The sequence below is a fragment of the Xenopus laevis genome, chromosome 6L, assembly GCF_017654675.1.
Source record: "Xenopus laevis strain J_2021 chromosome 6L, Xenopus_laevis_v10.1, whole genome shotgun sequence".
NCBI classification, from domain to species: Eukaryota; Metazoa; Chordata; class Amphibia; order Anura; family Pipidae; genus Xenopus; species Xenopus laevis.
Genome location: NC_054381.1, coordinates 113,950,344 through 113,975,318, shown reverse-complemented (window position 1 = coordinate 113,975,318; position 24,975 = coordinate 113,950,344). Strand labels below are relative to the sequence as shown.

Genomic DNA, 24,975 nt, shown 5'->3' with positions numbered 1-24,975 from the left:
AGCCCTTAAAGGGGTTGTTCACCTTTAAATTAACTTTTAGTATTATGTAGAGGGTTATTCTGATACAATATGGAATTGGTTTTCATTTTTTACCATTAAAGGTTTTTGAGTTATTTCGCTTTTTATTCGGCAGCTCTCCAGTTTGCATTTCAGTAATCTGATTGTTAGGGTCCAAATTCCCCTAGCAACCATGCACTGATTTTAATAAAGGTGGCCATACACGGAGAGATCTGCTCGTTTGGCGATGTGGGCTGATCCGATCGTGGGCCCTAGGGTAGATCCTGACGATGGGTAACGGCAGTCGGATCGTGGGACCGCATCAACGAACAGATGCGGCTGCGATCCAACGGGATTTTAAGTCCCGTCCGATCAAGATCTGGCCAACTTTCAGCCAGATATCGATCGGGGAAGCCCTTCGGAGGGCCCCATATACGGGCAAATAAGCTGCGGACTCGGTCTGTCGGCAGCTTTTATCGGCCCGTGTATGGCCACCTTAAGAGACTAGAATATGAATAGGAGAGGCGTGAATAGAAGCATGAGTATTAAAAAGTAGCAATAACAATACATTTGTAGCCTTACAGAGTATTTGCTTGTTAGATGGGGTCAGTGACGCCCATTTGAAAGCTGCAAAGAGTCATAAGTAAAAGGCAAATAACTATAAAACTATAAAAAATTAAATCATGAAGACCAATTGAAAAGTTGCTTAGAATTGGCAATTCTATATCATACTAAAGAGTTACCTTAAAGGTGAACCACCCATTTAATGTAGGCTGGAGTGCTTCTACCAATGTCAATAATACACCTATTGGCACCTCCAGAGTATAGATCCCCAGCAAAGAGCCAGGACAATATCCAACAACATACACCTGTGGCCCTGCAATTATTAATTGGGGTCTGTGCTTTATTTGCTTGATAGCATATATATAGCAAAGCTAGTAAGGTTTTGGGCCTACCAAGGTCCTTTTTCAGGAGTGATTATGCTCAATTTGCTTGATAGAACCAAGTGGCAACATTTCAGTCCTACCTGGGTCTTTGACCCCAGTGTTGATAACCATTGACATTTTTTAGTTTTATTCTAACATGCGGTACAATTTAACCATGACCTACACTTCATTATCCTGTATATATCAGGCCCCTTTTTACCAATAATGATCTTGGTTTTTTTAGAGTATGATTTTTTAACATGACTATTATTGCAGATTCTTCATTTCTGTTCATCTCCAAGACTTGGCAATTCTATTACGCTCTATTTTCAGAATGCTTTGTTCTTCAAAGCCTTTTAGTTCCTTTCTTCCTATAAAACAGTTCTGCCTTTGCATTGACAAAGCCAAGTGATTCAACAGTCCTTATTTGAACTCCGTGTTCCTTCTAAGAACGAGATTTTCATCTACTCTAAACATCTGTTTACAAAGTTTTTATGTTAATTTCTGTGTTTCATTGACCTAGACTAAACAAATCTGTTTTACTGAACCCAAGATCCTCTTCTGGGTGACTTTTGACAAACCAAGTACACTGTTCTTTTTACTATAATCTCAGACTTGGGGGATTATTTTAAAACCGTATGTGGGCAGTGTTTGCCTAAATTAAATTTGGAATAAAATAGGATTCATTGATCATTGCTCAAGCTCACAATATACTTATTAGTAGGCTTCATTAGGAAGTGCAAAACTGGTCACCATTATCGCCCTCAATTAAAAAAATTTCCCCCAGAATTTAAGCAGTGCTGTTTGGGCACAATTCAGCAACTTTGGTAAATCATGTGAAAATGTGGTGCAAGGTTTTCCTGGGTTTACTTGTGGCACACCAACGAGCAGCATACATAATTACATTCAAATGTAATTCACTAGACACAATAGATGTGTATGTAGGCCCAATGTGCAAAGGGAACCGTTTAATTCCAGGGCTCTCTTGGCCCATGTGCTACTCTACACCGTGTGCATGGGCTGGATAGGTGAAAGTACCTATGTTAATAGCATTTATCTGTGCTCAAAATAGTGCCCAGTTTGCTCTTTTGCATTTGTATTCATAATTGAACAAACAGATCATTGGTTGATTTGCCTTCCATTGTAGTCCAAAAATTATTATATAATTAGATGCAGTGCAGTTATCGTATATAGGATTAATTATATATATTGTATAATAAATTTGTAGTAACTCACCCTTTCTTCTCTCCCTGAACTGTTCCTCAGCTTTTTAATACTTTCATCCCTGCTCCCACCACATACAGACACTTGGTTTACCCATTCTCTGCCACTGATCTGTCCATTCCCCACCATTTTCATGCTGCCACCTGTCCCAAGTCATCACCTCCCCTTTCCCATCAGCCAGTTACTACAGCAGAAAGGTGCCATCCCTAACTGTACCAGGATTTGTAAAGAGCTTACTAAAATGCAGAAAGTGTTATATTGCTACAGTAGGTACAACAACAAAAGTAGAGAGCTGGAAACCCATGTGAAGAGCAGTGAGGGAAGGTCATTTATTGAACTGGAGCCATCGCTAATCCACACGGCCACTTTGCAATTCAATTATTTGGACCGAGGACCAAATAAACAGACACTTATTATATTCTAGCCAACTATTTGTGTGGCCTAGTTGCTTGTTAAGCTTGTTAAGTCAATGAGCTAAAAGTATGGATCACAAGGGAACTGGAAACTTGCCCAATTGTATGAAACAGCTGCCCCATTTTTTATTCAGTGAAAAAACACATGCTAGTAACACCATTATCATTGGGATATCATATAAAAATGCTGTTTCAAAATGTACAAATGTACATCTATACATGCCCAGTGTAGGCTGCATTAACCATGATCCTTTTAGGCTGTAGTCCTATATACAGATAGTGTATACCTACATAAACAGCATATACACCATATACAGCACCAGCATATTCTGTATCCATTTACAGAGATTACACATCATTCAGTGGCACAATTATTTGTGACTAGGCCCTGCAGAGGTTGTCCTGTTTTACTAATGTTTAAAGTGCTCGTTAATTAGGGCCTCATGGGGCCCCTACAGCTCTTGTGCCCCCCTGCAGCTACATGGTCTGCTTCCTCTTTAGTTACACTCCTGACATCATTCTCACACGCTATGCCACTTAACCTACCAGCATGTGTGTACTACATAAACAGAGGAAGAACATACAAATTGCTTGCAGTTAGTGTCCTGGTTCTATTTGATTTGATTTTGTTACCTTAAGCTCTTTCTCAAAGCCATGACGTATCCTGCGTGAATAGTGAGTTTAAATGGATACTGTAATGGAAGAACATGTTTTTTCAAAATCCATCAGTTAATAGTGGTGCTCCAGCAGAATTTTGAAAATCTGACATGGGGCTAGACATATTGACAGGTTCCCAGCTGTCCCAGTCATGTGACTTGTGCTCTGATAAATTTCAGTCACTCTTAACTGCTGTACTGCAAGTTGGAGTGATATCACCCCTCCCCCCCAGGAGCCTAACAACAGAACAATGGGAAGGTAAGCAGATAACAGCTCCCTGACACAACATAACAGCTGCCTGGTAGATCTAAGAACAGCACTCAATAGTAAAATCCAGGTCCCACTGTGACACATTCAGTTACATTGAGTAAGAGAAACAACAGCCTGCCTGAAAGCAGTTCCATCCTAAAGTGCTGGCTCTTTCTGAAAGCACATGACCAGGCAAAATGAACTGAGATGGCTGCCTACACACCAGCATTACAACTTAAAAAAAAAATACACTTGCTGGTTCAGGAATGAAACTTTATATTGTAGAGTGAATTATTTGCAATGTAAACAGTGTAATTTAGAAAATAAAACATACATTATAAAAATCATGACAGAATCCCTTTAAGCCTTCTAATAGTCTAATGACACATGGGGGCCATATATGCACAGATATTGCCATATACCTTAAAGTCATTCGTAGAATTGATAGCATGGCTATTTAGATAACTGAGGCATTACCACTTCTAAATATATATTTAGAAGCATGCTCTTTTTTGGAAATTGTTCATTTGAGTGTTATGAATTATAAAATGTTCAGTTAAACAATGTTCCAAGCAGTTGTTTATTCTCTCCTATAATAGACTCATGGCGTAGCATACCAATAGGCCCAAATAAATGTATGGAAAAACAAGAGAGTTTATTTTGAAGCACTGTTATATGCTCAACTATGTCTAGAAGATGTTTTCTTCTTCACCAATGTGTTATATTACCATAGAATGTCTTTTTATGACCTAGGAGAAGAACCAGAGCAGACACTGCAAACTAGAATTATACCTCCGCTGCCACCAAGAGAACCTCAAAAGCCATTCTTTCCCCAAGTTCCACAACAACCAATTATCCCACAACAACCTGTGATACCACAAATACCTCAATACCCAACACAGCCTAAAGTAACAGAACATGCAGCACAACCAAAGCTACCTCAGGACCCAAGTGTCTCAAAACCACAGCAGCAACCATCACAACCAAGGCAACCTTCCTTGCCAGACTCTGTTTTCACCATCCCTGTACGTCCCGGAACCAATGGGATCATTGTTGAAACTGGTGAGGCTGGCCCCCCAGGAAGAATGATCAAAACTGAGTCAAGACGGCCTCAAGGTGCAAATGGGCAGGAAACAATCTTATTGGCAACAGACTCAGCAGCAAAAATACTCAAGTCTGGATCTGAACGGCCTCATGGTGCAGATGGACAACAGGCAATGCCAGTTTCAAAAGGATTTGCAGGAGCACCAGGTGAGATGATTAATTATTGAAGCTCTTGTTTATTCCATCTTTTTTCATTTGCAGAGATACATTTGAATCATTTATGGGAAGGGATCAAGTTTGTTTAAAGTCAGCAATATATATTCGGGATGCACCGGATCCACTATTTTGGATTTGGCCGAACCCCTGAACCCTTCTCAAAAGATTCGGCTGAATACCGAACCGAATCTGAACCCTAATTTGCATATGTAAATTATTGGTGGGAATGGGAAAACATTTTTTACTTCCTTGTTTTGTGACAAAAAGTCACACGATTTTCCTCCCCACCCCTAATTTACATATGCAAATTAGGATTCGGATTTGGTTTGGCCGGGCAGAAGGATTTAGGCGAATCCGAATCCTGCTGAAAAAGCCAGAATCCTGAACCGAATCCTGGATTCGGTGCATCCCTAATATATATATAATCTCTCTTTAATGGCTAGTGGGACATTGTATAAATGATTGTGTATTAATTATCATCATAATATAGAGTATCATACAAAAATTTGGACTTACAGGGGTGGTTCACGTTCAAGATAACTTTTAGTAAGTTATAGAGTGGATTCAAAGAAAAGTAAAGGGAAGCGCTGAAGCACAATTTATAGTCAATAACTCACCAGTATTATATTATGGTCCAGGGGGACTAGCCCCAGAACCTCGGCTAGGGCAGCGGATGAAATGTTAAGGATGCCAAAAGAAGTCGGCACACTGAAGATAACAAAAACAGGCCATCCAAAAGAAGTAGTATAAAAGTTTTAAAATAACCTCTATTTATGCCATCATTATAACATTTGTTGTAAATACAACTTTTTTAAAATGGTAAAACAAAGGAATAAAGTTTTTTATTTGTAATACTTCTATTGGATGCCCTGTTTTGTGGATCTTCAGTGTGCCTACTCCTTTTTGCATCTTTATATTATAGAATGCCATTTATTAACAACTTTTCAATTGGTCTTCATTTTATAGTTTTGGATTATTTGCCTTTTTCTTCTGACTCTTTCGAGCTTTCAAATGGAGTCACTAGCCTGGTAGTCCAAAACTAGCCTGGTAGTTCTCCTATTCATATTCTAGTCTCACATTTAAATCACTACCTTGTTGCTAGGGTAAGTTGATTAAATAATTAAAAAATGTCATGTTAAAAGTTAATTGAAAGGCGAACAACCCCTTATAGTTTTCAGGCAATACATTTTCGTGGTAGCCATAAGTCAAAGGCTTCATCTTGAGTACAGAGCAAAGCATTCAGTGGTGAGTTCCCTCTGAACAGCCTTCATCAAACAGCCATGTGTGTCTTTAGCCAAAGGCCAAACCCTCTATAATAGCAACATGCTGGCACAATATTTTCTTAACATACATGTTTTGTTTTTTTGTAGGATATCCACAAAAAAATGTAAATGCAAGAGGTAATGTATTTTTTGTCAACCATGATACATCATTCATATTAGTTCTTGCCGCAAAGGAACTTGCAATCTAAGGTCCCTATTATAGCTGCAAACTAAGGACAATGTTATCAAGAGCCGGTGAACCTTCCTACATGTTTTTGGGAGGAAATTGGGGTTCCCAGAGAAAACCCACACAAGCACTGGGAGAACATACAAACTCCCTGGCTAGATTTGAACCTAGGATAGCAGTGCTGCAAGGTTGCAGTGATAACCATGATTAACTTAATTAAAATCTATTATCCACACACTGTAGATATTCGCTTGCATAACTCTGCCAATAGATGATCCCTAATCACTTGCAAATTACTTGTAGTTAATAGGAACCAGGTTTATGTTTTTGAATTATGGGCAAAACAGAAAAAGCCTTCATGGGATGTGATTAGGGATGGGCGAATTTGACCGGTTTCGTTTCGCCAAAAATTCGCCACCAGCGAAATGTCGCAGACGCCCATTAAAGTCTATGGGCGTCAAAAAAAAATGTTGTCGCGCGGCGAAATTGTTTTGATGCACGCCGCCATACAAGTCTATGGTGATATTTTTTTTACGAAACGAGGCGAAAAAATTCGCCCATCCCTAGATGGGATTAGAAAATACACAGCACATCCCATTAACACTGTAGATGTAAAAAATACATATTTCTGACAAGTTCACCTGCTTGCTTTAATAACTCTTTAGATGAATGTTTATTTATATAGAGCACTTGGACTCTGCCCAAAATTCTAAAAAAGTGATTGACAGATTACATTTCTTTTTTTCTGTTTGAAGTTTTAGATCAAACAAAAAGACCTGGTGGTTCAGCATCACAAGGTAGTCCCTAAGTTTTGTATGTGGTTCTCATACCTCATATATAGGGCATTGCCTAATGTATATACTAATTTATACCTTAAAAATAGATGGAGGGTTCATGTATATCTAACATAAAACTAGTACACATAACTAGAAAGCCAGAAAGCATGTCTAGAAAAAAGATTTTTATTAAAAAATTGGCTCAAGACTAACGTTTGTCCCCATCCAAGGCCTTTCTTTTATATATATTTTTTTATATATATATATATATATATATATATATATATATATATATATATATATATATATATATATATATATATATATAGAATCATTTGAAGAGGTCACACTCACAGGTCTTAAAGTGAAAATAAAAAATGTTTATTATAAAGGATGTCTTAAATTTGAATTAAATCATTCATTCAAATGTGAAAATACATATTCTGTTTTATGAATGAATTACAAACATTTTTGGGCTGACATGTTAGAATTAGACCTGTTTCTGTCTTGATTATTTGTTGATTCCTGATTATTTTTTTTTCTTTTAAATAGATGTTTTTAACATACCAACATTTTCAGATGCACAAGGTAAACATAATACATCATCCTCATCATGAGCATTGATTTTAGAGGAAGTGGGGTATTTATAGAGTTTTGGTAATACATGGGATGCTGGTAATCCCCCCTGCTTCCTCCCATTGAAACCAACAGGTGTCAATGGGACACACACAAGGATTTCTGGCTGAAAAGCAGCAGGACTAGTGTGGCCAGTTGTTTCCATTTCAAGTGCATGAAAGGTGGTGGGTGCAATCATTGGCACTTTTCAGTCTGCTGCAGTAATAAAGCATGCAGTATTATGCTGGGGCATTAGAAGCCGGCAAGATGGTTGGGTAATCTGGTTAATGTTGACTGTACTCCCCTTTTCACAATGGGTTTCTAATACTGCTGGATGGGCCTTGGATACTCAGCACACAAAGACCTGTGGGTTAGTTACTCTCATAGTCCTGCGTTTGCACCATCACTTCATAAGAAATGGAAACAGTGGCTCTTCCCTCAACAACTTACGGGGAATGTAATAAAAGTCGGTAATGGAAAAACTATTTGCAATGCGAAAAGTTATGCCTTTGCGTGAACAAATTTTGCTTTGTGCGAATTTAGAATAGCTTTTGCGAACCCAGAAATGACCACTTCCGAGTGGAAGGCCGGTTGCGAATTTTATAGTTTGCGCCAATGCGAAGTCAATGTAAAAAATTTAATAAACTGAAAAAGTCGTTATGTTTGCTCCAAAAGATTACGACATTTTCAAGCACTTCTTAAGAGTGAGAAATTATAATTTGCAATGCTATAACAGTTTACGGAACAATATTACATTGCGAGATGTGGATTTTTAGTCCTATTTTTAGTGCGAATTGTTTTGCTCTTTGCGACTTTAATTACATTTCCCCGTTAAGGTTGTAACTAGATGTGACCATATATATTGTGTCTACACGTGAACTTAGTTTGTATATGAATTCCAAATAAGCCAATAAAATATATATTTAAACTGCAATCTGCCTCTTAAATTGCCTATAGCTTCAGCCCAGGTCACTGGAGTGCTTTATGGCTGAATTGTAACAGCAAGTCTACTTTCATAATGTGAATCCTATAGAATCACCCCCAGCCCCTACCCAAGTCTGGCAATGGAGCTGCCAAGTGCCATGAACCCCTCACCATCCATAGATCTGTTTATCTGCAAGTGATGTAATGGGGAGGCCCATTTATTAAAGGTTGAATTTTAGTGGTAACAGAACTTTTTGAAATCACAATTAAACTCATTTTCTCTCAAACCACAAATGTCGTGAAAGTTATTAAAAGATCTGACTATAAAAAGTAAAAATGAAAAAAAGCTGAATGATGCACTAAAAAATACAAACATCTCTAAAACCTCTAACAATTCTAGTTTTTCGGGCCATTACAGCGAAAAAAAGGGCCAACAGGATCAGTGCAGCTTTCATTGACTTCTATGGGACCTCAAATCGATATAATTTTTTAATTAAAAAAAGCTGGACCGAACACCCATCCACGATTCTGCCTTATTTACCAGCAAAATAACTCGTAAAAATCAGATCGGAGAAAAAACTTGATACAATCGAGCGAAAACCCAAATCGTATGATTTTTTTTTTTTACTTTTCTTCCAAATCGCTAGTTTTTTTGGGTTATTGAATGTAAATTTTTTAAGATTATCAGGCTAAACCCAGTGCAAACCACAATATCTTAAAATTGGGAAAGGGGCATCTGCCATTGACAGGTTTGAGATGGTGGATTTTCAGATTTGGCCTTTTTGCAGCATTGGGTATAATAAATCTTGAAAAATTCGAGTTTTTGTTCCAAAAAGCCAGACTAGAGAAAATAACCCCCTTAAAAAATCTCAAATTTAAAGAGTTTTAGAAAACATGAATAGTGAAAAAAAGGAAATCCAAATTTTAGTAAACAGGTCCTTAGACTTATAGTCTTATACAAAGGTCTGGAGGAAACCCTCGAAGTTATAGATCTGCTTTAACGCTGGTAAATCTGCTGTATCTCTGGGTTGTATCGCAACCCTCTGACTTAGACTAAAGCTGGAGGCAATTTTTCAATCAAGGGGATTTGATTTAAGTCTGTGTATTGGATTCATATTCTAGATTCACTGACTATATCTTGCTTCATTTGTAATTGATCAGTCTTTTTTATCGTTAATTGATCTATGATCATCATGTAAAGAAATAAAATGTATGTAAGTAATGGACTTTGTTTTATTTTGCAGAGAATCTGAGAGTATCCTTTTCGGAATCACAGGGTAAAAAAATTTCTAAAAAATTCTTGGTATTCTCATACATACACGTATAGGGGAAGATTTATCAAAGGTCGAGGTGAATTTTCGAATGAAAAACATTTGAATTTCAAGCTACTTTTTGTGTACTTTGCCTAGAGAATAGTCCAAATTCGATTTGAATTTGTAAAAAATTAGAAAATTTGAATATTGAAATTTATCATGTACTGTCTTCGACTTCGACATTGCCATCTAAAACCTGCCGAATTGCTGTTTTAGCCTATGGGGGACCTCCTAGAACCAATTTGGAGTCAATTGGTGGACTATGAAAAAATCTAGGCTTTTTTGGGGAAAAACTTCAAATCAATTCTAATTAAGCCGAATACAGACCTATTTGATTGAAAACGGACCTATGCGACAAAAAAAAACTTCAACTTAATTTTGGTTGGTCTTTTTGAATTCAAATTTGTAATTTTTTTTAATTCAAAACTCAACCCTTAATAAATATGACCCATAGTGTTATTGGCCTGAACAAAACCATATTAGTGATAAATGCTAGCACAGGCTACACAATGTGAGTCACTTATTAGTAAAGTTATAGTGGGATTTCCTTTGGAAAAGTTTGTGGACATTTTTTCCCTTTTTTTCTCTTTCTAAAATTGTTACAGTTTGCTCCATAGTCAGTGACTCTTCGATGAGTAATCATCTCTGTTCATAGATTTCTTGGTGTTGGAAAATCAGTGTTTTGCTTTATCTCATCATTGCTGGGCAACAGTTCAGTACGAGTTCTATTGCAAGTCTGACCTTGGTCATGTTGACTGCAAAAAAAGATGATTGCATCGGGTCAGGAAAGGAAAGATATGCTAATCGGCATCATCTCCATTTAGTGATGCTTTTGTATGCTATTTTTAAACATGATTATTCAGGCAAAAGTTCTTAATGATAGGCCATTGGCCTTCAACCTCGTGCTTTCATATGGTCATGGAACTCCTCGGTGATACTATCCTTATAATTTACAATATTGGGTATGTTAGTCATTTGGACTCACACTTCAGGATAAGGGCCTTCTCTAAATGGAAGCATTCCCTCTAAGGTGTAGTGCAACTACAACAGGCTACTGTGCATACAAAACATACAAAATGATTGGGCACCAGGAGGATCTTATGATGCAAACAAGAAACTGTTTATTAGTCCGACTGACAATATCCCTAGGTTTACTCATGTACAAAGATGAGGTGTTAGTACATGACACACAGTCACATCAGGTAATAGGCAATTGCAGTAATTCAGTACGACATTCCCATCCAGTGCAATGTTCAGGAAGCTGACAGCTAACCTAACACCCTCTTCACTGAGGTCCCTGACTGGAGGCAACACACAGAGCCTCTGGGAAGCTACTCCCTGCTGCAAATCCTTGTTGGAGCTTCAGCTGCTCTTTCTCTCTTACCTATCTACCTTTCTCTCCTAGAGAGACTATTACAAATCTACCCTGTTCTCGCTAACCCTCGTTCACGGGGTTTCCTGGTCCCCGACTTCTCTCAAGGACACTTGCTTCTATGGGCCTTGCTGTACCCAGGCTCCCCTGGGCACACCCAGCTGAATCAGCATCCAGAGGCCAAAGAGGAAGAGGCCACTCCTTACACACACTATAGTTCAGTGTGGCAGGAAGTGGTCATCACACCTCTTGACCAATAACACTGAGCTACACAGGATTTTGCCTGGTAACTGAGAAAAGGGGAGGGCCTTAAAGCCATAGGGGCAGATTAACCCCTACATATATATGAACCGTAGCTCAATTTGCACTTTGTAAGGGAGTAAATCGTGACCTAACAATACACTATTATTTGTTGTTTCCTTTTTGGTGATGTTATAATGAACTATTCCATTTTCCCAGGAGCCACTACAACAACAGCTTTGATTTCCTTCTCTGTGGGGCTGAATGGAAATGGAATGGATACTTTTGATGTTGGAGTCATCCATTTTAACAACATTTTGGTCAATGATGGCGAACACTATAATCCAGCAACAGGTAACTTGATCATGAACAGGTTGTATGATGTTTGCAGAGAACTGCAATACTTTATTTCTTTAAAGGGGTTGTTCCCCTTTATTTATTAATAGTTAATAAATAATTAACTTTTGGTATGATGTAGAGAGGGATCTTCTGAGACACTTTGCTATTGGTTTTCATTTTTTTTGTGTTTTTTGAGTTATTTAGTTTTTTTATTCAGCAGCACTCCAGTATGCAGTTTCAGAAATCTGGTTGCTAGGGTCCAAATTTCCTTAGCAACAATGCATTGATTCATATAAAAGACTTGTATGTGAATAGAAGAGGCCTGAATAGAATGATGAGTAATAAAAAGTAGAAATAACATTACGTTTGTAACCTTATAGAACATAGTGTGGACATTCACTAAGAATCGTAGGTCCGCTTCGCCGCACTTCGCCAGGCGTATTTTCGCCAGCGCTCCGCAAATTCACTAAAATCCGCAGTTGCGCTCAGGGGTAGCATAAGGTTGCGAAGTTGCGCTAGCGTTGATTCGCCAAGCAAAGCGAAGTTACGCTAGCGATGGTTAATTTGCATACGGCGCCAAATTCAAATTTCAATGGAAGTATTTGTAGCAGCACTACACAAGCCTGGGAAACCTTCAAAACATCAAATAAAATTTTTATTTTGCCCTACACATGTGCCCACTGCATAGTTAAGGTGCCATCAGTTAGGAAATGTAGGGGGGAAGGAGGGGAGCCCCAAAAAATGTTTTGATCTTTTTCAGCCTATCACCCATAAAAAAAAAAAAAACGCCAGCGTTTTTTGGGACTTAGAAAATGTTTTAACTTGTTTTGAAGCAATCCCTATCTACTCTATTGCGCTTCGCCTGGTCTGAGGTGGTGAAGGAAGTCTGGTGTAAAAGGTAGCGTTCAGAACAATGTGCGCGTTAATGAATTTGTGTAGTTACGTCCGTTGCGCAAATTCACCAGGCATAAGGGTGCGAAGTTACGCCAGCGTCCGTTAGTGAATTTGCGAAGTAATGAAAATGCCCAACGCTAGCGAATTGACGCTAGCGTTAGGCGCTTCGGTGCTTAGTGAATTTGCCCCATAGTGTTTTTTAGATGGGGTCATCCATTTCATAACAGGAAAGTCAGAAGACTAAGGCAAGTAATTAAAAAAAAAAAAAAAACCCTAAAAACTAGAAAAAACTAAGACCAACCGAAAAGTTTCTTAGAATTGACTATTCTATAACATACTAAGAGGCAGATTTGTCAAAGGTCGAGTTGAATTTTCGAATGAAAATAATTAAAGTTTCAAGCTATTTTTTATGTACTTCAACTAGGGAATAGTCCAAATTCGATTTGAATTTGGAAAAAATGCAAAAATTCGAATATCAAAATGTATCATGTCTCTTTGAAAATTCGACTTCGACCAATCGCCATCTAAAACCTGCCGAATTGCTGTTTTAGGGTCTTTCTGAATTAGAATTTTGAAGTTTTTTCAATTCAAAATTCGACCCTTGATAAATGTGCCCCCTAAAAGTTAACTTAAAGGTGAACCACCCCTTTAAATTCTCAAAACCATGTATTTAAATGACGAAACCTTTCCAGTGGAAAGCTGTACAATTATTATATAAGTTGAAGATGAAAGAAAAGGAACATGTGCTACTAATACTGAAGCTTATGTTTCCATTGAGGAAGTATTGTAGCCATTAGGAAAAGGCTTAAAACAACTATATGTCCTTCCCCCTTATCCTAAATGAGGTTTGGCAGGGTCACTATACATTTACTTATTTTCTCTTTGTGTTTGTCAAATGGAGATATTGAATGTGAATATCAGTTTTCACCATTTATATTAGTATTTCAACCTATGTATATTTAAGGCTAGATGGCTATAGACTCCAAGCTCATATTTTGATATAATCTCTATATAAGTATCACACTCACTATTTGTGCCAATGATTAAAACATTCCAACCTTCCTGGGATTTCTTCTCATTCACTTAAATGGGAAGTGCCAAGGGTCTTTTTTTAACCAGCAATTAGCACTTGAAAATATACAGTACCGGTATGGAATCTGTTATCCGGAAACCTGTTATCCAGAAAGCCCCGGATTACAGAAAGGCTGTCTCCCGTAGACTCCATTCTAATAAAATAATGCTAACTTTTAAAAATTATTTCCTTTTTCACTATAATAATAAAACAGTACCTTGTACTTGATCCCAACTAAGATATAATTAATCCTTATTGGAGGCAAAACCAGTCTATTGGGTTCCCTGTAGCAGGAACAATTCTCTGTATAGATATGTACAGGTATGAGATTCCTTATCTAGAATTATGGAAAGGCCATCTCTCGTGGAGTCCATTATAAACAGATTATTCAAATTTTTTGAAATGTTTTTTTTTTCTGCAATAATAAACTAGTACTTTGTGCTTGATGGTAGTTGAGCTGCATGGATCCATATTGGTGGCAAAAACAATATTATATAATGTTTAAACGATTTTAGCAGACTTAAGGTATGGTGATCCAAATTATAGAAAGATCCCTTATATGTAAAACTTTAGGTTCCAAGGACTCCTGATAATAGATCCTAAACTAGGGTTGTCACCTTTTTCCGTGGTGGAGACCGGGCAGGGCCGTCATGTCGAGGGGCAGTGCCTTGACGTAGAGGGGCGGGTTGTGACATCAAGGGACGGGTCTATGACTCGGTGATTGGCCAATTGTCCTGCCCAGTTTTGCTTATTTGGAAAACCAGGCAGGAAGTTTTGACCCGGGCAGCCCTTCAAAATACCAGGCTGTCCTGGTCAAAACCCTAACCTAAACATGTACCATAAAAGTATAGCAGCATAGTCATTCCACTCTGCTCTGCTGGAAATGTGGATACAGTGGCCCTTTAAATGGTATAAAGACCCTTTATTACTTGGCTGGTGCAAGTGTGTAAATGTTAATATGAGTAGCTAGAGGTGTGATTACCTTTGCTTACTTACATGTACATGTGCTAGATTTGACTTACTCATCACTTGTACTCCATTCCTCCATGCCTGGCTATTGTTCCACTCACTTTCATTTTACTCAAATATCATGAATCCCAATTCCAATGAGCGAGGCAGAAGGATTTGCCAGGCTTTTCCTGACTTACTACTGACATGTTGCTTAGAGCCCTTCTGACTTAAATCAGAATTTTATTTTAGAACAGCAGCATATTTAATGTCCTCTGAATGTGCTTTATTTCTGTCTTCTGTCCTTTAACCAGATCCTTATTAATTCAGCTGCCAAGAGAATGTACTGTACCGAGGATGATTTACCAATTAACTAAGAATTCAGTCAAATATAAAGCAGGATTGGCTGCAAACGTGCATTTGTTTAGTAGCCAGCATGTCACGACTCACTAATATTTGTAACTAAGCGGTGGTTCACCATTATGTTTAGTATTTAGTATATCAACTTTGTAATTGGTCTTCGTTTTTGAATTATTTTTCTTCTTCTTCTGACTCCAAAAAACAAATGTTCTGCAAGGCTACAGAATTTGTGTTATTGCTACTTTTTACTACTCATCTTTCCTTTCAGACCCTCTCTTATTCATATTTCAGTCACTTATTCAAAGCAATGCATAGTTGCTAGGCTAATTTGTACCCTAGCAACCAGATTTCAAACTGGAAAGCTGCCAAATAAAAAGCCAGATAACTCAAAAACCACAAATAATAATTTGTCTTCTAATATCACTGTCTACATCATACTAAAGGTTGATTTAAAGGTGAACAACCCTTTTAAATAGCTACTTATAAACATGAGCTCCAAGAACGAGACTGATAATAACATTCACCAAATAATGCCTTAACTTCTTAATCTTAATCTTCTTGCCTGGATATGTTATAAGTTTTCCTGACAGTCAGAAAGGGTTAACTAACTGTCACATTTATACAGATCTAAGTATTCGTTTGGCAGGATGTATTTGACGGCCATATGGGGTGTTAAGCAACAGCTCTGAACTCTAACATCTCTCTGGTTCAATAATCCCCAAGTGGGATCCAGGGGATGCAGAAAGAATTTTTTTGTTACTGAGCTGTCACCGTCAATACTGTTTGCTAATAAATATCAAGTATTAATAACTCAGCCCCTGTATTTATGAATAGCAGCCGAAATGACACGTGCAGAAGTTGCATGGAAAGCATTAACAGTACAGCTCTTTGCACTTCTCTTTTGTAATTCAGCTGAGATTGCCCAACACTTAATAGTATTTATCCCCCAATGCTTAAGAAACAGTAAAAAATCCAGCGTACATTTAACAGCGAGGGTGGTGTATTTAAAAGGAGAATGTTTGGTGATGTTTTGCAGTCTTGTGGGGGAATGTAATGAAAGCGATTGTTTAATATAGCTTTTGCAAACTCAGAAAGTATTCTGTTCAGCGGTGGAGAAAAGATTGGGGGTTCTATGGTTTGCCCCAGTGCACAGAATATGTCCTAAACCTTCTTACTGCAAAACTCATTCTCTGGATCACAAAAATATACCACCTTTAAGCAGCTCTTAAAAAATACGTTGTACTCAATGCCGGACTGGGGGTGTACGGGGTCCACCGGGGCTGCCATCTCATTGGCCCCCACCCACCCCAGTCACGAGCACTGCCACCGCCCCTCTAGCCCCTCATGTACCTTTTTGACTTTTCTTTCATCCTTGCAGATACTATTGGGGGAGTGAAGGAATGGTCACAGTTTACAGATTTAGAGTGGACCTGAGCTCAGGGAGCCCCCACTGGGCATTTTCCTGGTGTCCCATCAGCCCAGTCCAACCCTGGCTTTGTCACATGTAATACACTACATTGTGAAATACACATATTTATTCCAAAGTTTTTCCTGTTATAACACTTTTATTACACCTCCCCCCTAGGCTTTTAGCTCAACAAGTAATATTTTATGTAACTTAAATCACTCAAGCACAAAACACTGCTTTCTGCCTTCCACTGCTCCTGATACTATTGAATATAAAGCACCCATGTAGAAGTGACAGGCAGACCATAGAACTAAAATGCGATATCTTGAGTGTTTTGCCACTAAGGACCATCTTGAGCACCCAGTAGGGTAGTATTAGGAGTGGTAGCAACATTCAACAGGCCCATTATGCTATGAGGCTTAGAGCAAAGCAAGGGCTGGGCCAAGTAATATTTGTGCCCTAGGCAAAAATAAGTACAGGTATGGGACCTATTTTCCAGAATGCTCGGGACCTGGGGCTTTCCGGATAACGGGTCTTTCCATAATTTAGAACCTCATACCTTAAGTCTACTAGAAAATCATGAAACAAACCGAATATTCTGGTTTTGCTTCTAATAAGGATTAATTATATCTTAGCTGGGATCAAGGACAAAGTACTGTTTTATTATTAAAGAGAAAAGGGAAATGGTTTTAGAAATTTGTATTATTTGATTATAATGGAGTCTATGGGAGACGGCCTTTCCGTAATTTGGAACTTTCTGGATAAAGGGTTTCCGGATAACGGATCCTATACCTGTACCGAAATACACATGTTCTTCCTCTTTCTTATCTGCAGCAGCAAAACTCTCTACTCCTCCACCTTTTCCCCCTCCACTGTTGTCTGCCACCCACCATAGATAAATATGCACGTTCCCCTAGGCATCCCCTGCTTGCCTCATTCCAACCTATGCCCGCATAAGCCATGCCTCCGCACCATTCTTCTAGCCTTCAGCTACTCACAGGGTTGGAACTAAGCAGAAGAGGTATATTCCTTTGCGTCCTGCACCCGCCCCACCATTGTGCCCTAGGCATGTGCCTCTTCTGCCTACCCCTAGTTCCAGCCTTGAGCACACCTCTCTGTTAAAAGGTGCGTTAACTTTTCAGAAGAATATGGCAGTTAGAATTCCCTACGACAACAAATAAGGCATTTTCATTTTTGTTCCCTAATGTCACCAATGAGGCTCATAAATGGGAGTTTTCCTGTGGAGTTTCTATTTAAATAAAAAAAATAATAGAAGCTCATTACCTCATCTGGTGAGATAGAGGAATTCACCATGAGGAAACACTTAGTGGGACATCAGTACATGAATCATCAATTATTCGACTGCATTCCATCTCGTCTGTGTGCAGCGCTGACTGCTCTCTATACATTACACAGTCTGCTAGAGATGGTGTCCAAGGAGGGAGTAAGAATCTGAGAAAAAGAGCAGAAAAGCAAGGAGATATACATTGGTTTTGGGGATCTGATTTCTACAGAAGCTACACTGTTTAAAAGAACAGTTACCTACACCAGGGTGATTTTTGTTGTATGAAGAGTAAGAAAAATTTACAATAAAATTGTGGCGCCAAGAACAATGTTTTTTTGTCTGTCGGGGTGCTAGAAAGAGGCAGAAAGGTTAAGCAAATATTATAGATCTATAAGAAATAAATAATGGAGACCAATTGCAAAGCTACTAGGAATAGGACATTCTCTAAAAGGGAACTACTCTTTTAACAATTAGCCCTGCAGCATTATACCCCATTCTCTCCTTGTGTTCTTTCTGAACAGCAGCCTAACACACACTGAGCATGTGCAGAGTCACTGACACTCATAAGAAGAACTAACAAGATCAGAGAGAGACAGCGACATATAGACATAGCCAGTCATACTTTGCTGTTTAGGAACCACTGTTCAGATGACAGTTTCCGCAAATGTGGCTGTAAATGACATGAATGACTCGGGCATCCTGTGTAATTCAACTGCTCAACTCATGGGCTAGCCACTTAGATCAGAACAAATTCATCACCATTGTGTAGCCCAATAATTGACACAATCTGAATGGCCACTGATAGCAGTGGGCCCAGGCTGTTAAAACTAGAAAAGCACTCCAAATATTTGTCGCAGAAATAATAGCATGTTCTCTAAAACCTTGGCTTGGCCCCATAGTCGAATCTGCCATGTGATTAGCTGCTGTCAATCACTGGCCATGATGACTTCTTGTTCTTTTGAAATCACAAGATATAAAAGGAATGAATGCCCTGTTTGTGTACGGATTGACTGCATCACAAATAGATTTAGGTCAAATGTTTCAAAACAAAAATGTTTTTAATTTTCAGCTTGTTGATTAGTTATGTAGTTAGGTGTAAGGTGTGGCTCTCCCATTAGTATGTTATTACTTATTAGCTATTAGTATGCTTAAAATTAGAATTGGCTACTTTTAAACAGTTTTTCAATTGGCCTTAATTTTCTCTTTTTGTTATAGTTAATTATTTGCCTTCTTCTTCTGACTCCAGCTTTCAAGTGGGGGGTCACTGACCCCATATAAAAAAACAAATGCTCTGTAAGGCTACAAATTGTAACTGCTACTTTTTATTATTCATCTTTTGATTCAGTCCCTCTCCTATTCATATTCCAATCTCTCATTCAAAGCAATGCATGGTTGCTAGGGTAATTTGAACCCTAGCAACTTGATTGCTGAAATTGCAGACTGGAGGGCTGTTGAATAAAAAGCTAAATAACTCAAAAACCACAAAATAATAAAAAATGAAAACCAATTGCAAATTGTCTCAGAATATCACTCTCTACATCATACTGGACAGTAATTTAAAGGTGAACAATCCCTTTAAGATTTTTTTGTAGCCAGCTATATATTTAGTTATATTAACTGCCCCTTAGGTTTGTACCCCTATCCCTATCGGCCTCAATAATAGGAACCTGTACTAGTATCCCAGTGGTGTAACTAGATAATACTGGGCCCCACAGCAAATTATTTTTCAGACCCCCAAAATGTCTAGAGGTTGACCTGTTTTACCAATATTTTTTCAAATTGTATGTGAATTAGGGCCTCATGGGGCCCCTATACCTCCTGGGCCCCCCTACAGCCGCAGTGTCTGCTTCCTCTCTAGTTACACCCCTGTGCCCTCCCATATTGCCCTGCTGAAACTAACAGTATGGAAGTTCCTCTTCATATGCATCACTGCAAATACAGACAATTTATGTTAATTTTGTTTTCTTTTTGGCTAGGTATCTTCACTGCTCCTATTGAGGGCCGTTACATGATCACAGCAGTCCTGACTCCTGAACAAGAACATCACATTGAAGCCATTTTGTCTGTGTCCAATGTCAGCGTGGCACAGATGGACACGTCCGGCTACAAAAAAGAAGTTCTGGAATATAACAAACCAGGGAGACTAATATGTGGGGGAGTGGGCACTTTCCATCTCATCCTGCATCTGCAATCTGGAGATGAAGTCAGCATTGTGCAGATCGGAGGCAAGATCGCCAGCTCCAAAACAGATGAAATGTATTCCACATTCAGTGGGGTCTTTTTATACCCTTATTCTTCTTCTTACAGATAATTTCATTCCACACGAAACCAAAGAGACATTTAGGAAAGATATTCACTGTCATTCAGTTGGGGGTGTTAGTATATTATATTTACAAATAATTTGTGAGCAGTTTATCCATTCTGTGCCCTGATGCAATTTACATCACCATGGCTATAAATGTCTGCTTTGTGCTCAGTATTAGCAACAGTTTTCTGAACACTTTGTTACAAACACAACATAGTGCACTGTTAAGGAATGTATTTTTTTATTCAATTCAAGATGTTTTTATATATTCTTTATTTTTAATTATCCTGAACTTTTTTATCCAAGCCCCAATATAATAATTTAATATTTAGTGTCTGATATTGCATCTATTTCTTCCCACTCTGTAACTGATCTGCCCTTGTAACCAATACTGTTTCCAGGTTGGTCCTTGCAGAGTATAAAAGGTGTGCCTTCCCATGTTGTTATATACTGCTGTAGCATATATCTCTGCAGTGCCGTATCAGCCAATCAGCAGTTATCTAGCAGAGAAAAAACGATAAAGGAAAACATCTGATTGGACCCTGAAGAGCACTGATTGGACCTGGCTGTGGAATGAGTGATCTGTGTTTGGCTGGGTGAAATGAATTGGGCCAGACGTTCAGACAAGGGACTTTATGGGGTACGTAGGGTCCTAGGCATGGTGAGCATTGAGAGCACACATAAGGGGAGGCAGACCACACTTTCTAACTTGATCTGGAATAAATGTATATAATTTAGGCAAACATTTTAATTTAATCCAGAACAAGGTGCAATGGCTAACCTCCAGCAAACCTAATTGTTCAGATTTAGAAAGGAATCAGCATAGATGAGGCCCCTAGTGCAGACATGTCAAGCCATTTCCCTCTCTATGAACTATAATCCCCAGCATCTTCAGCCAAGATTCAAGATTTTGTATTTACTGTATTGAGGCATCTACTGTAACTGGGAGAAGTGATTGTACTGTACTCGTGCTGTTTACTTATTTTCTTACAACTATTCAGTGATCACAATGGTTTATTTAAATGCTTCCTTTACTTCCTGCATTACATGGGACACAATTGAAAACGACGCTGCCCTCGGTAACCTACAGACACATTTCAGAAGAAATAATCGCGCTCTATTAACCTTCACATATTTAATACTCAAAATTTATAATAGAATTTTCTTCTTGCTGGCACTGGGTGTAATACAACCAATAAATATATGAACGGTTACCCCTTCACTGCACTTTATAAAGAATACATATGTGGAGAGTGAGTGAGCATTTTTATTCCTTGTGTTAATGAAAAGGAAGCTTCATGGCTGAGATACTAATGCACCCATAGATCCAAGGAAAACCTAAGACCACAGTGTCAGACATATACCTGCAGATAAACAATGTATAATATGTATCAAGGCTATTTCCATTCTTTACATTACTCTATAGAAATATGAAACAAGAAATGTTCTTGATTATGGAGTGCCGGAGCCTAAACCTGCTGACAAGCTCTTTGGCGTGAGTAGAACAGAAACCAATGCAGCTTCCTAGTGGGTGTAAAATGAAACCTCTGCAATCACATTGTGGCTTTCCTGAAACCTTCTCACTTGTCTGTGATTATTAAAAACCAAAATGCACTCAAGCCCTTCCTAAGTGACTGAATGTATGTTTTCAGGTTGTTTTTAGATAATATATGTGTTTGTGGAAAGATACCCACCACTGTGATTTAACCGCCTGCTTTGCCTCTTTCACTCTGTATAGTTCTGCCTTAGGTAACCCCTTTTCCTGACCTCTACCAAAGCAGTTACACTTCTACATGTCTATGCATTTCCTATGGGTTTTTTTTTTTACTTTGATGTCAAATTGAAATGATTATAAACTATTTTAAATATTAAAGATTGGACTATTTTACATCTCATCTTTTTCATGTTTCATCTTCTTTAGTTTAAGGAATACTAAAAAAGGATTTATTCAGTTTGTTTTTACTTCATTGGCAGCATCCCGTCAGCTCTTTAAAAAGTGAAAAACTAGTTTATTATAAGCCCAACGTTTCAGTCAGTGTCTTTTTCAGTCTTAACTGAGGCTTTCGTCAAGGTCTCTGTTGAGACTGAAATGTTGGTTGATTTAATTTTAAAAAACAACAACACTTTTTTTCACTTTAGAAGTCCCGTGAGTGCAGTTTTTGTATGCTGCTTTATTGTAGATGATTAGATAGATAGATCATAGATAGATAATAAATAGATAGATAGATAATTGATAGATAGATGATAGATAGATAATAGATAGATAATAGATAGATAGATAGATAGATGATAGGTAGATAGATAATAGATAGATAGATAATAGATAGATAGATAGATAGATAGATAGACAGACAGATAGATAGATAGATAGATAATAGATAGATAAATAGATAGACAGACAGATAGATAGACAGACAGACAGATAGAGAGATAGATAGATAGATAGATAGATAGATAGAGAGATAGATAATAGATAGATAGATAGATTGGTAGAGTGCAATTTATATATATATATATATATATATATATATATATATATATATTTATATGGATAGAAATATGGCCCTGACTGCTTTTAGATAATGCTCTCCCCCTTCTGCCAATAGGAGCACCTGCAGTACAAAATGGTCAGGAAATGCTTAAAGGAAAATGATACCCCAAAATGAATATTTAAGCAACAGTTTATATCAAATTAAGTGGCATATTAAAGAATCTTACAAAACTGGTATATTTAAGCATACCTCCCAACATTTTGAAAAAAAAAGAGGGACAAAAAAGTTGGCACGCGTGGCCGCTAATTACCATGTTCATTTTGCAAAATTTGGCAGGTTATGAAAGTTTGAACATATTTGTGTGGCTTTTTTCAGTTATTACAGTTTTGCTAATGAAGGTGAATTGCCTTTTAAGCTCCCAAGGGACCTCTTATCTTATATTGTTACAATTACTTGTTTGATTATCTTGAAATTGTTACAAAAGTATCTTATCTGCTGCTGTGGCTGTTCTGGGCTCTCTGCCAATTAAGTTAGAAACTTGTTTCTTTTTCTGGCTGTTCAGTGCAGAGAAAAACAGGACTTTCCAGTACAAACGAGGGACTGCGGGTTGATCTGTCAAAAGAGGGACTGTCCCTCTAAAAACCACCTCTTGCCTTGAGCCACCATTTTGTGATGGTCTGTGTGCTGCCTCAGAGATCACCTGACCAGAAATACTACAATTCTAACTGTAACAGGAAGAAGTGAGGAAGCAAAAGACACAACTCTGTCTGTTAATTGGCTCATGTGACCTGTATAGTTTGTTTAGTTTGTGTGTGTGCACAGTGAATCATAGGATCCCAGGGGGCGGCCCTTGTTTTTTAAAATGATAATTTTCTATTTGGATTACCGTATATACTCGAGTATAAGCCGACCCGAGTATAAGCCGAGGTACCTAATTTTACCTACAAAAACTGGGAAAACTTAATGACTCGAGTATAAGCCTAGGGTGAGAAATGCAGCAGTTACTGGTAAGTTTAAATAATCAAAAATTGAGACATGAGTGGGTTAAATGTTTTTGAATACAGTATTTACAGTATTATCCCACTGTTACTATGGCACCATCTCTCCCTACTATACCTCCATAGTTACCAACTTACCATACCTTCCCAAAGGGTATTATCCCTTGGTTAGATTTGCTGATGTAGAGAGCATAACTTTCAATTTTCAGATTGAAAATGTGGAAGTTAAGTTGCTGCATGTGGCACAATGCATGGCTCCACAACTGTGATCTATTTCATATTGCCCAGTCAAATAAAAAACAGGTATCTATTTATTATCTATTTGTATTGACATTCATTTGTATTGACATCTCTTAGGTACTGCCTGAGCTTTTCTTGCCTCATGTCAAAATCAGCACTGCAGATACTGCCATAATTGGAAAAGGGAAGCTGTTATATATTCATTTATATGTACGGTACCGTATTTTTTCCCTGCTCCCCAGGGCCTGGGCCTGTCAAATTGCCGTGGTTGAAGACAAGTGTGTGTGGCCGACATTGCGCCGCTCGTGAAGTCACACGCAGCGTGTGTTCAGCTTCCGCCCTTCAGGCATCTGATTTGACAGCCTGCGGCGTACAGAAGATTGGATGTGTCCGAGCTGCTGGGGCCTTGCGGTGCACAGAAAAGAGGATGTGCGCGAGCTGCTGGGGCCCTGCGGTGCGCAGAAGAGACGATGTGCGCGAGCTGCTGGGGCCCTGTGGTGCGCAGAAGAGAGGATGTGCGTGAGCTGCCGAGGGCCCTGCGGTGCACAGAAGAAGTACAGTTCAGCGCAGCCATCCGCTCCAACCGCTAGGTACCCTATATATGCTTTGATCAGCAAAGGATAATTTTTGTGCAAGGCCCTGACTCGAGTATAAGCCAAGGTACAATTTTTCAGCATATTTTGGACGCTGAAAAACTCGGCTTATACTCGAGTATATACGGTACCCAATGGCTCATATTACTAAAAAGTATATTATAATGAAAATGGTCTATTTACATGAAGAGAGCCTGAAATGACATACAGTAATAGAACTAAAAGAACAGTCGATCTAACTGAAAAGATAGGTAAAGATTGCCTAGATTGTTTCTCCAATAAATTCTCTTTTTTTTCAGTGGACCAGCACTCTAGTTTCCACTGAACGCAACTCTTCTGTTAAAAAGATTTGACCACTGTTCTAGAGAGCACCCATTGCTTCATGTGCCATAAGTCCAGCCTGTGAAACATGTAGTTAATTACTGGCTCATTCCTGCCATGTTGTGAGGTGGAAAGCAAGTTTCAGGTGGTACGGCATATTCAAGTTTGGCTCTTACAGTTCAAGAGGATCTGTAATCAGTTGGGGTAAAGGGCCCAGGGGGTGTTGGTGGGGGGTTACTTCCCAATGACAGGATTTAGAGGACCACTGACAAGGTCTATAAAGACAGTTAAAATCCACCAACTCA

The 24,975-nt window shown here is 38.4% G+C and overlaps 1 protein-coding gene across 5 annotated transcripts in view; it reads left to right on the top strand.

Moving 5' to 3' along the window:
- Positions 1-21,921, top strand: part of emilin2.L (elastin microfibril interfacer 2 L homeolog) — a 55,573-nt gene extending 33,652 nt beyond the window's left edge. For 2 of the 5 annotated variants that reach the window (XM_018266604.2, NM_001094118.1), the window contains 6 exon segments: positions 4,220-4,717; positions 6,097-6,126; positions 7,504-7,539; positions 9,735-9,767; positions 11,635-11,769; positions 19,698-21,921. In XM_018266604.2, coding sequence (XP_018122093.1) covers positions 4,220-4,717; positions 6,097-6,126; positions 7,504-7,539; positions 9,735-9,767; positions 11,635-11,769; positions 19,698-20,032 — 1,067 coding nt within the window. In that variant the 3' untranslated portion in view covers positions 20,033-21,921. 5 annotated transcript variants of the gene reach the window in all.
- Positions 21,922-24,975: the final 3,054 nt, after the last annotated feature.